The following is a 12,533-nucleotide window of genomic DNA, read 5'->3' as shown; positions in this document are numbered from 1 at the left end:
AGGATATTCATTGCCACGGTCCTTGTGAGACAGGAAAGTGGAAACAAAGTAAATGAACACGAAGCATATAATAGAAAGGATGAACAAGGCCAAAATTTGATTCTTTGAAAAAAAAAATAATAGAACTGACAACTCTCTTATGAGACTAATCAAGTGAGGAGTGAGAGAGAAATACATCGTAACAGGGATTAAAAGAAGAACCTTATTTCAGAAGCAGACATGAAAAGAGCAAAGATGACAAACAGTTACGTGCCAGAGTATCTGGAATATTTAATGAAACGAGTGATTTCCTACAAAAAAAGGAATCTTACCAAACCTCCTTCAGGAAGAAATAGAAATTGGCATAAGGCTATCTCCATTAAAGAAACTGAATCGGCAGATAAAAAGCTTTCCCCAGAGAAAACTCACCGCCCAGATGGTTGTATTGGCAAGTGCTGACAAGCAGAGAGTTACAGGAAAACTAATCCAATCTTAAGTAAGAATCCTGTGCTCCCCTGTGCCTTGGATTATGTCTTAAATATTATCATCTGCCAGGACAGCCAAGAAAAGAGAGTGTTGGAGGGTGAAAACACAAGCTGCAGAAAGGTGAGTTTAGGATTCCCCGTTTGCATAAAAATGGAAGGACAAGGGTATAATTTCATTTGCTTGTATAGCATTATACAAAAATAATGCAGAGAAAGCAAGCACCTAATCATGGCAGCCACAGGTTAGGAAAGGTGTGATGGGCCCAGGGCAAACAGAGCTCAGGAGTGGGGAGGGCACTTGCCAGGGATGACTTTTTATACTTTGGGATTATTGAATCATGGGCATAAGTAGTACGCATTCAAACAAATTAATTAATCTCTTCAGAAAAAAAAAAAGAATAACCAAGGAGAGTCTGAACTGTAACTGTGGGGAGATGGTGAACACAAGTAACAAAATATTGCAAAGCTGTAATAACCATTAATTTTAAAAACAATAATTAGCAGGGTAAAATTATCAGTAGCAATAGGCTAACAAATCTGTCTCAGGTACACAAATCTCTTTACCAATTCTGCCTTAAAAGATCCAACTTGAACCAAAAAGCAAGTAAATTTTAAAGAAGAAGAAAAATAGCAATAGGAAAATCATTTTGTGTTTTACCTTATACCACTTTAGGGAATCCAAAACACAACTCTGTGGGAAGTTCAGATGACAGGTAAGGCTGTCGTCCCTTCCAGCATGTAGTGTTTGTCTGTATTCATCCGATAAAATCAGCTGGCCATTTCCAGAAACACCACACCAGTATTTTCTTAATACAGTGAGGTTTACGGGGATTCTGTGACAGGTGTTTGTGCTGCTGTAAGAAAATGACAAGTTGAAACCTCAAAAACTCAAACAACCACAAATCAAATGAAGCTGTGCATCTTCCAATCTTGCCAAATCATCAAGATACCATGCAAATGCCCTACCTCAGCCAAGGCAGGATGCATCTCAGAAATCATTAATTACAAAAGAAAAGAAAATAGTTCTATTGTGGAAACGCAGGACCACACCATGGCCAAGGGATCAGGCTGAACAGCACCAGTGAGGGGCAAATGGACACCGTGAGCCTCGGGGTGTGTTGTCCGAAGAGGACACAAACGATTTAACGTGGTACTCCAGCCGAGAAGGTTCAACCTCAACCTACGCATGAAGAAATATCTGGCAAACCCAAATTAAAGGCTAGTATATAAAATAATTGCCTGTACTCCTTAAAAATGTCAATGTCGTGAAGAACAGATGGAGGAACTATTCCAGATGAAAAGAGACTGAAAAGACAAGACAGCCAAGTGCAATTCATGAGGCCAGATTGGACTCTCTCTCGGAAAGGAAAGAAAAAAATTATAAAGAAAAATCGAGACAATTGACAAAATTAGCGTATGAATGGGGAATTAGATAAAAATATTGCATGATGGGTAGGATAACTATATTGTGATTATGTACAAGAATATTCTTGTTGATAGCAAATAGCACATTGAATTATTCCAGGCTAAGGATGCATACAACTCAAAATTTGGAGAAATCCCCAAAAACTATTTTGGAAAAAATGGTTTAGAAAAAACTATTGCATGTAAATATACATATAGAGTTGACCCTTGACCAACTCAGTCATTAGGGGCATCACAGGATCCCTTGCGCTGTTGAAGATCCGCATAGAACTTTTGACTCCCCTGAAACTGAACTCCTAATAGCCCACCATTGACCGGAAGCCTAACTGATTACATAAACAGTGGATTAACACATATTCTGTATGTTATGTGTATTATATACTGTATTCTTAAATAAAGTAAGCTAGAGGAAGAAAATGTTAAGAAAACCGTAAGGAGGGGCGCCTGGGTGGCTCAGTTGGTTAAGCGACTGCCTTCGGCTCAGGTCATGATCCTGGAGTCCCGGGATCGAGTCCCGCATCGGGCTCCCTGCTCGGCAGGGAGTCTGCTTCTCCCTCTGACCCTCCTCCCTCTCATGCTCTCTGTCTCTCATTCTCTCTGTCTCAAATAAATAAATAAAATCTTTAAAAAAAAAAAGAAAACCGTAAGGAAGAGAAAATACATTTATAGTAATGTACTGTATTTATCAAAAAATATCTGTGTATAAATGGCCCTGTGAACCTCAAACCCATGTTGTTCAAGGGTCAGTTACATATGGAGAGAGAGAGAGAGAGAATTATAAGGTAAATGTGGCAAAACGTTAAATAAGAGGAATCTAGATAAAAGGTAGATGGGACTTTTTTATACTATTCTTGCGAATTTTGTGAATTTGAAATTACTTCAAAGTAAAAATACACAATTTACTAGGTATGTATCATCTCTGTATGTTAAAGATTTGTGAGAATTCACATTTATTTCATGACGGATAGCATCTATGTCTACCTTCTATGAAAGGTTATCTTTCCCCGTTTACAGCTCCCAGATTTAAGTATTTCAAATCCAGCCTAGACATCCGGATGGAATTTGTGTGCCGTACAATCTCCCCCCTCTTACTTCATAACCTAGAGTCACACAAGACAGCAGACCACCACAAGACGTCAGCACCTGGGAAGGAGCCAGGAAATAGGGGCTCATGACCTCTCCCATTTCTGTAACATTGACAGGCAGAGGCAAAGACCACAGAGACAAAGCAGCAGTGGGAGAGCACAATCACCCTCCTGGAGTACCGATCTCACACATCATCTCCACTAATTGTCCCTTCAACTCTATCAGGCTGACATTTTACAGATAGGAATATCAAGGTTCCAATTTACTGAATAATTTGTTAAGGACGAGCACATCAGTAAGGGAGGGTAACAAAATTGAGGGCCTTAGGCAAAATTTATCCACAAATGTGTTTTATTTAAGCCACACACACAAAGCTTATTGAAAAGTTACACACACACACACACACACACACACAAACGCAATTTCCAGGTTCCCTTGAAAAACTGGAAAATGGACTTGAGCTGAATAGACCACTGCCTATGGTGGGACAAATGCTTTCTGGCTCACCGCAGCCCCCACCAGGCTCAACTGTCTCCCACCAGATCTGTGCCACTCACCTACACTATTTCATAGCACAGGGCTCATCATGGAGCCTGGAACATAGCTGATGTCATATATATATACATATATATATATGACAGACAGAGAGAGAGAGTTCTATTTTAAATGAGAAACTTACTTTATAACACATTGGTAGATTCCAGAGTCCTCCTGTGTCAGGGGGAGAAACAAAATCCAGTTTTGCTCCTGGTGAATTCTAGACTGTGTGTTTTTGGATATTGGGATTTTGTTAGGGTATTTATACCATGTCACACGTACTTTCCCAGATGTTAGTGGCGGGTGCGTACAGTTAAAAGCAAAAGGCTGGCCTGCTGAAGGTGCCTCGTTTTGCATACTAACATCCTTGCATGCATCTAGGGAAAGAAAGGGGGGAAATCATGAAAGAGAACTCTAGCGTTACTGATTATTAGTTTTAACAAATGCCTCTTTAATTTTCTAGCCAACTTAAAATTTTACTGGAGAGTTTTCTCAGTGTGGGAGTTCCCTAAAATAGTCTGCTGATTTGAAAGCATAACTGGAAGTCCTTCAAATGTGTTCATAAAACATACTGACTCATCCTCCCCATTTGGAATGGTTTCTCTCTGTCCATTCTTTTCTAAGACCCTGAATCTCTTCATCCTCCTCCTTCAGAGTAAACGTTCCTATTCCAAGCCCTCCTTGTCCCATTTCTTTCTGCTCTGCCACCCACTATTTCACTCTGTCTTCACTAAAAGGTGTAAGTATACCATCCCAAAAAGGACTGTTGAAAAAAATCTGCTCATTTTAAAGTTCGTTTCTACTGAATTGCTTTGAAGAAACTGTGTTTCTTCTTGGAAGAAATCTGCTGTGTTGATGGTTTCTGTGTTTTTACCCTGGGTCATAAAATGACCCTCTGTCATATAAAATAGTATTATATCCATTTGAGCATTTTGACTCAAGACTTCCAAATTTGCCTATTCCCCCACCCCCATCCCCACCAAAGTCATCTCAAAACTCAAACGTGACACTGGGGCTGAGCATCAGATGCTGGGAACTGAAACTTGCTGTTTCCGCATTCGGACGGAATTCTGCCTGGTCCCCTAGGGTAAGTGTAACCACAAGGCTCGGGTGTCATGCGAGCCCCCAGGGGTCTGCACAGGGGCTCTCGCAGAGCCGCAGGGAGGCAGGTAGGAGAGGGTGGCCTCCGAGGCAGCCGAACGTACGTACCTGCTCTGACAAAGGGTGGAAGCGCGAGGGACACTCCGCAGAGCACCAAGGCCAGCATCCCCCTGTTGGGCTACCAGGAAGAGAGAAGGTGGGAGGGGATGGGGCACAGCGGCGACAATGAATCTCAGAGATCCTAACCCAGGCCCCTGGCCTTCCCTTTCTTCGTGGGGAGCCCTCCAACTCTGGCCCCACATTAGCCCGACGTGCCCCCCAAAGACTCCCTTCTTCCCGCCCGAACCTCCTGAATCCCGGCTGGAAGAGGGATCAGCGGGAGGGGTTGGGAGGCCCGGGGCCCGGGGACAGAAAGTCATGGTAGGGTGGCTGCAGGAGGGAGGCCCCCAGCCCCCGGGGTGCGCCGTCGCCCCTGTCTGGCAGCGAGGCAGGGTCTGCGTCCTGCGCCCGGTGGGAGACACGCCACCCACCCCGGATCCCCACCTGCGCGTCGTCGCGCGTAGCCTCCCCTGCGCGTCCTTAGCCTCGGGGTCCCCCTGGGCCCGGCGGTCCAAATGGAGCCCCACCGCCGGCTCACCTGGGAGAAGCCCTCTTAGGCCGACCTGGCAAAGGCCAGCAGGAAAGAGAGAGGAAGCCGGAGCGCCGCCGGACCGGCAGGTATAGACCGGAGCTGCACGCCTTCGCCCAGAGACGGAACCCGCTCCCCCAAGGTCGCCCAGCCGGTCCGGGGCGGCTCCCGCGTCCCGATCTCCGGCCTCCGGGTCGGTCGCGCACATGTTTGCCAGCCACCTCTTTCCCTCCACACCTTTCCGGGGGTCGGGGCCCCACCCGCTTGGCTCAGCCGCACACTCCCAACCCGCGCCTACCTGCCCGACGGGACTGGAGCGCGCAGGATCTTGGAAAGTGGAGAATCCAGCGCACAGGCACCGAACCCAGGTGAGGCGTTTCCATACCACGCTACTTCCTTGCCACCGTGGGCAGGGCAGGCCTACCTTCCCCCAGGGGTTGCGTAGGAAGGAACGGTGGCATCACACTAAGAAGTGGGTTTAAAGGCGTGTTACCTGATTTTCTGGCAGCTAACACGTCTTTCATGGGCAGTCATGTCTGCTTAAATCTATTCCGAATTATCCCCGTAAACGAATTCTTTCCTTTCCAAACCTCATCTGAGCAGTGATTACATGCCTTTCTTGGCCTATGTAGAATGCCCCCGAGTGGCTTCCAAGGAATAGCCTTTATCTGCCTGAGTCCTGCTGTCAACTTCTGTAGAGCAGACATCCCAGTGTGATCCTGAACTACCTGGAGCACGAAGTCTGGTCCTGTCTGATTTTCCAGATAAGATGATATCAAACAGGACTGTTGCGCTAGCCCTCAGGAAACACCCCCAGAGAGATCCCCCTGAGGGGCACTGGGACTTAGAAAATATATATAAAATGTCATCTCCATTCAGCAGATTCCCAGCCAAGCTCTATCTGGTGGTCTTTGTGGTTTTAGAGACAGTGAGGCGGAGGGGGTGGGTGGGGGGGAACCAGAGGAACAGGCCAGGAGTTCAGTATCTGCATTGCCAGCAGTGCTTTCTGTGACGGCCCGAGGCCAGTGGATTGTTTGCACATTTCTTCAGTCTTAAACATTATTGAGGATTCCAAAGTGCTTGTTTATGTGGGTTATGTCTGTCAATAGTTACTATATTAGAAATTAAAATGGAGAGCATGTAAAACATTTATGTTCTTATTTATTTTAAATAACAACAATAAACTTAACATAAAAGTTAGCATAAATAGCGTACATCTTATGAAAAATAACTGAACCTTCCAAAACAAACAAAATTATTGAGAAAAGTTATATTGTTCTATGTACTACCACATACCCCTACTTAGTGTTTGCAAATCTCTTTGGTGTGTGACCTAATAAAAGACAGCTGGATTCCCATACCTTCTTCTCTATCAAATCTCTTAGGATGTAACATGCTGGGCAGCCTCTGAAAAAGTCCGCTATACTCAGCGGAGAGAATGAGAATTTAAAAGATAAATAAGGTCTGAGTATTATTGTGAAACTGAAACGATTTCACAGATCTTGGGGACCCTTAGGGCTCTCACACTTTGAGGACCCCTTTGCTAAGCTATAAATGGAGATCTTTATTACTTTTCCCTAACATCAGCATTAAATGAGGTTCCTCTGTACATACACATTTTGCAAGCCTCAGCCCCCACCCAAAACAAAACAAAGGTGTTATTATGAAAACCATCAGGTGACTCACATACAGAACTACTATAAGCAGTGTTAAAAGTTATTTCCAAATTTTTCTTAATTTTCGTTGTGTTTCAGGTTTCTACCTTATGAACGAATTTGGATCGTATCTTATTTTTTTATTGTTTGAATATAGGTGTGAGGGCCAAGTCCAATCAGTATAGTTGCCCCAAAGCTTATGAAGTTTCAACGAGCCACCCCAGCCTCCCGGCAGCACCTCCTATGGGACATTTCTGGTATTTCCTTTTACTGGTGAGGCTCTGGACCGGAAACTTAGACTTTGAAGGATGTTTTCTATGCCAAGTGTGTTTCCTGATACAGGGAGAGCAAACCACATGGCTTTGAAGGCAGAACTGATGGGGGGCAGAGGTGGGGCGGGATTATAAACTTCATAATTAAAAACAACAGAAAACTGAAACATTATTGCAGGCTCTCAATTACCTTAAAAATTTGGAGAAACCTGATAACATTGTTTGCTAATGAGAAAAGGGGAGGAAGAAATTAAAACAATTTATTTATGGAGCTTCAAGGCTTGCTTTGTTATAGTCATGAGAAAATTGCTGTTTTATGCAGGAACTTCCTGAATTCAATCACTTTATTCTTCTTCTCTGATTTTCACATTTAAAATTTTCCTTTTAAATGTGCATCATGCAATAGTTAACAGCTAAGTAATTCAAAACAAGTCATAAGTCATGGGAGGAAGACCCAGCCTCAGAAATCACAATGACCAAGTTTCCTGTATATGTGTTTCTCCCACCACCCAAACTCGTTATCCTCTTTAGTGCTTACCTTTCTGATCAGTGTGTGTGTGTGTGTGTGTCCCTTAAGCAATATAAAATATGATATGCAAATATTTTGAGAAGTGTAGTTCTAGTTCATGCAAGGCCACTACTGTATGGATATTCCATTGTATGAATGTACTGCAATTTATGTACCCATCTCCTTTGGACATTGTTTCAAATTTATATTTGCTCTTAAAAATAATGTTGTGGTTGGGCGCCTGGGTGGCTCAGTCAGTTAAGCGTCAGACTCTTGACTTTGGCTCAGGTCATATCTCAAGGTTGGGAGACAGGCTCCACACTGGGCATGGAGCCTGTTTAAGATTCCTTCTCTCTTCCTTTCCCTGCACCCCACTTCCTCTAAAAAAAAAATAGTGCTGCAGTAAAGATTTTTGTAATGTTCTCTTGTGTGGATTTTTGAGAGGTTATCTAGGGAGTAAAATTGCAGCATCTTTGGGTAGGTGTATCTTTGACTATATTAGAAAAATCCCTCATTTTCTCCACATTAGCATCTTTTAGAGGATAAGAGTTTCATCCTTTCATGTTCTTGTCAATATTTGGTAATGTCAGACAGACTTTTCCATGTTGCCAGTTTCGCCAGCCCAGTGATGCAGAAAGCGATCTTGTGATCTTGTGATTTTACTTTACATTTCTCTAATTACTAGTAAGATGGGACATCTTTGCCTATGTTCATTAGCCATGTGTGTGTGTTTCTGTGATATTTCCTTTTGTGTATTGCCCTTTTACCCACCTGGTTGTTCATCTTCATCTTGTCCATTTGCAGAGAACTCATTAAGTCCTACCTCTGATGTCTCCTGTAGTTGCCTTCAAAGGGAGGCACAGATGTATCTCACTGCCCTGTCCCTGCCTGGGAATTCAAACACCAGCGGTGCCCCTGATCTATAGAATAGGGATGATTAGACCCACTCTGCAGAAATGACATTTGTAAAAACCTCCTTGCTGAGTTCCTGACAGCAACAGATGTTTGATGAGCATGCAGTTTATCCTCATCCTCCCACTGACGCCTCCTCCTCACAGTCTTTCCCAACTGCAGACATTTTTGCATTGGGAACATTCTGGGAAGTTTATGCCATTAGGCACAAGCCTTGGGTAATGGACTCTTTCCAATTGTTTTGTTTTGCTTGTTTGTTTTATGAAGTGAAAGAATCCCTCCACAGATTCATTGCCTCATCCTGCAAGCAAGGGTAAAGCAACAATCTATGGATGATGGAGGCATTGCTGGGTTCAGCTTGGTTGAATTTTACCTTCAATCCTCAGACAAGGATGTGATGCAGCTACCTAAGAGTAGCAGGGCAATGATTTTTATTAAAGGTCTCATATATGAATGCACACTTTATATAACGTGCAGTGGCTTTTCTGTGTTCTAGTTAAATATCTGATAGTTTCCCACTGAATGGAACCTGCATGTAAAGTTTCTCAGTGAAAATGAAGCAGAAATATGTTCACGTGTAATGGACAAATGCTCTGAAACCCAGGTTAGGCTGGAGTGAGGGGGTGGAGGTTCTGCCCAGATCTTTATATCTTTAAGGTTCTTAAATTCTCACATTTGTCCTCTCTGGGAGACTTGAAATCTACACTAGCAATGCTGTGGCAGGCTTTTGTTGCTGGGATGACATGAACTTCCAGAGATGGAAGAAGCAGCAGGGAGACAGCCTTTGATTTCCTGAGGTCCCGTGCCTGCCCTCTCCCCCAAGCCCCATGATCAGCTGTTTCGCTCACTTGCTGAGTATTCACACCACCCCCACTGTGCACCGGAAGACATCCTGAGTGCTGGAAACAGCTGTAGAGAAGACGACAGATCCTCTCAGAGCTTACAGTCCAGTGGCTGGTGTGTGGAGTGGGGGAACAATAGGTATGGGAGAATCACTGAGTAAGAGATGGTTTCAAGCTGGTGAGAACCAGAGAGGATATGAAATATGATGAAACGATAGAACATTGGGAAAGGCTTCACTAAGGAAGGGACCCCGTAGCTGAGACCCGAGTGATGACAAGTAGCCCACCCAGGTAGCTATCGGGGGAGAGACTTCTCCTTCTAGTAGGGACAGCTAGTATAAAATCTCTGAAGGAGGAGAGTGTTTGCACATTTCAAGATAACACAGATGAAGCCAGTGTGACCTGAATAGAGTGAATCAACAGGAACCCTGGGTAAAAGAAGTCACAGAGTAGGCTGGAGCTAGACCATACACAGGCCCATAGGCAATAAAAAGAAGGTTAGATTTTATTCTAGGTAAAATTAAAAGCTATTAGAAGGTCTAAAGCAGAAAAGAGATATAATCTTATTTACATTTCTTAAATGTCATGTTGATCATCAAAAGCCCATCAAAATGACTGAAATTATAAAAACTGATGCTACTAAGTGTTGACAAGGATGTGGGACAACAGGAGCTGTTGCCTACTCTTGGTGGGAGCACAAACTGGCATGACTACTTAGGAAAACTATTTGGTACTATTTTCTGAAGCTAAGTCAGCAAATCCACTTTGAGGGATACTCCAAATAGAAATGCATGCATATGTTCACAAAAGAGACATTTGCCAGAATATTCACAGCAGTGGTATTTATAACAGTCAAAAACTGGAAATTACCTAAATGCCCATCAACAATAGAACAGGTAAAACAGGTGTGGTAGATTCACACAATGAAATACTGGAGAACCATGAGGGGGAACTACACACAAATACAGGCAGCAACATGGATGAATCTCACAGATGAATCTCATATATATATACATATATATATACATACATATATATATACATATATATATATATATATATATATAATGTCAAGCAAAAGAAAATAGATTTAAAAAAAGACATCATGCTACCTGACTCCACTTACATAAATTTCAAAACCAGGAAAAATTAATCTATGCTGTTGAAAGTCAGAATGGTGGTTCCCCTAGAGACAGGGGCTGTAAGGGTCTTGAGGGGGCACATGATGGAGATATCCCAGTGCTGGGCATCTTCCTTTCTTGATTTAGATGCTGGCAGCATGGATATATTGTGTCTGTGAAACTTCATGGAGCTGTTCCTGTATGTTCTCTTTTCCAAATGTAGGCTATACTTCAATGAAAAAGCAAAGAAAATTTACTCGGGATGCTGTATGAAGAATTGGTTATGAGGAGCGGGGTAGCAAGAGGAGAAACATGGCTCCAGGTAGGAGGCTACCAGAGTACACCAAAGAAGAGGTGATGTGGCTAGGTCTAGGTCTATGTTGGTAGAAATGAACACATGGGGACCCATTTGGGGGTACATTTGAATGCCTCTCTGTTCTTTCTCAATTTCAGTCTATCTTCAGTCTGATTCAGAGAATCACAAAATCACAGGGTTGGAATAGAACCTACAGTTTGGCTCTCTCTTGGGTAGAGTATTAAGCACCCTCCTATACATGCGGCACCACATGGTGCAATCATCAACACTTTTAAGCCCTCACAATTTAAGGACTTTTATGTTATACACCCACACATGCACACAACCACACCCGCCCAGCACCAGTTGATTTGGCTCAGGCATAGTCCCCAACTAGAGACACCTGCTATACGTCACCTGGTTTAATCTCACATCTGGTGTTTGGATTTCTTCATATCCCTGCTTAGCTTAGACTGGGAGGAATTCATTCTCTCTAAGGCAGCCCATTCCAAATTGTAGGCCTACTAGCAAATCAATCCTTCTGAGTGGGAGGAGGAAATCTCATCCACTTAGGGTTATACCCTTTGGGTCGATAGAAAGAAGAACCTAGTCTTCCACATTGCCACACATCTAATGTTGCTGATGTTCCTGCAACGATCCTCTTCTCTGGACCAAGTACCTGACATCAGAGACTCCACCAGGCCACAAGGCCACTCAGCTGCTGGCTTGTCTCCTGGCCTCTGAAACATGGAGGACGTGGGACCTTCATCGCTGCAATTCTAAATGTTAGACTTGTTTCGATATAACCTCTGCTCTGGCTGGACTTGTATGCTATTTTGCCCCCACATTGCTCATTCATTCATTCTAGAATTATTGTACACGAACATCCTAAATATTTTTTTCACTTTTGTTGCTGCTAAGCCATCTTATCTGCACCTGTGCTTACACACTTCCTTTATTGAAGTGAAGGGTCTTACATTTATCCCTAGTCAATGTCATCTGTTAACAGTGGTTGGTTAAAAAGATCATGTATCGGGCGCCTGGGTGGCTCAGTTGGTTAAGCGACTGCCTTCAGCTCAGGTCATGATCCCAGGGTCCTGGGATCGAGTCCCGCATCGGGCTCCCTGCTCTGCGGGGAGCCTGCTTCTCCTTCTCCCTCTCCCACTCCCCCTGCTTGTGTTCCCTCTCTCGCTGTGTCTCTCTCTGTGAAATAAATAAATAAAATCTTTAAAAAAAAAAAAAAAAAAAAAAGATCATGTATCTGGGAGCCGGAACATCTGGGCTATATTCTCAGCCCTCTTGCTGATTAGCTGAGAGTCTTAATGAATTTGGGGGTAAGGATCGCCCCCCAGGAACTGTCAATGCTAAGTGAAACTTTTGACTTCATTGTTTAACTTACAAAGAAATATTTATCACAAAGGATACCCTTTTTGTCTATCAAGTTGATGAGGATTTAAAAATGAGTATTTTCAGTGCCACATACTTCTTGTGGGAAGGCAGAACAAATGTCTCTATGAAATTCAATTAGTGAAGAACCTGAAAAGGTCCAGTGCCCTCTGGCCCACCAATTCTAGGAATCTCTGCTAAGCAAATAATGAAGGAAGTGGACAAAGATATTTGGGCAACGTTGACTATTTCATTTTCACAACCAATGGCTAAAAACTGGAAATAGTCTAGATGTCCAAAC

The 12,533-nt window shown here is 43.3% G+C and overlaps 1 protein-coding gene across 9 annotated transcripts in view; it reads right to left on the bottom strand.

Annotated features, from left to right (window-relative positions):
• The window catches only part of IL1RL2 (interleukin 1 receptor like 2), a 47,590-nt gene extending 42,006 nt beyond the window's left edge, over positions 1–5,584 (bottom strand). For 8 of the 9 annotated variants that reach the window (XM_021680329.1, XM_021680332.1, XM_021680336.1 and 5 more), the window contains exons 1-4: positions 5,540–5,584; positions 4,722–4,791; positions 3,655–3,889; positions 1,123–1,318 (exon numbers count right to left, since the gene is read on the bottom strand). In XM_021680329.1, coding sequence (XP_021536004.1) covers positions 1,123–1,318; positions 3,655–3,889; positions 4,722–4,779 — 489 coding nt within the window. In that variant the 5' untranslated portion in view covers positions 4,780–4,791; positions 5,540–5,584. Of the gene's footprint in view, positions 1–1,122; positions 1,319–3,654; positions 3,890–4,721; positions 4,792–5,250; positions 5,491–5,539 lie in introns of those variants that run through there. The other variant, XM_021680330.1, reaches the window with a different exon arrangement.
• Between the last annotated feature and the right edge of the window lie 6,949 nt (positions 5,585–12,533).

The sequence above is a fragment of the Neomonachus schauinslandi genome, chromosome 10 (assembly GCF_002201575.2).
Source record: "Neomonachus schauinslandi chromosome 10, ASM220157v2, whole genome shotgun sequence".
Lineage (NCBI taxonomy): Eukaryota > Metazoa > Chordata > Mammalia > Carnivora > Phocidae > Neomonachus > Neomonachus schauinslandi.
Note: the sequence above shows the minus strand (reverse complement) of the source record. Positions and strands in the feature narration are given on the sequence as shown.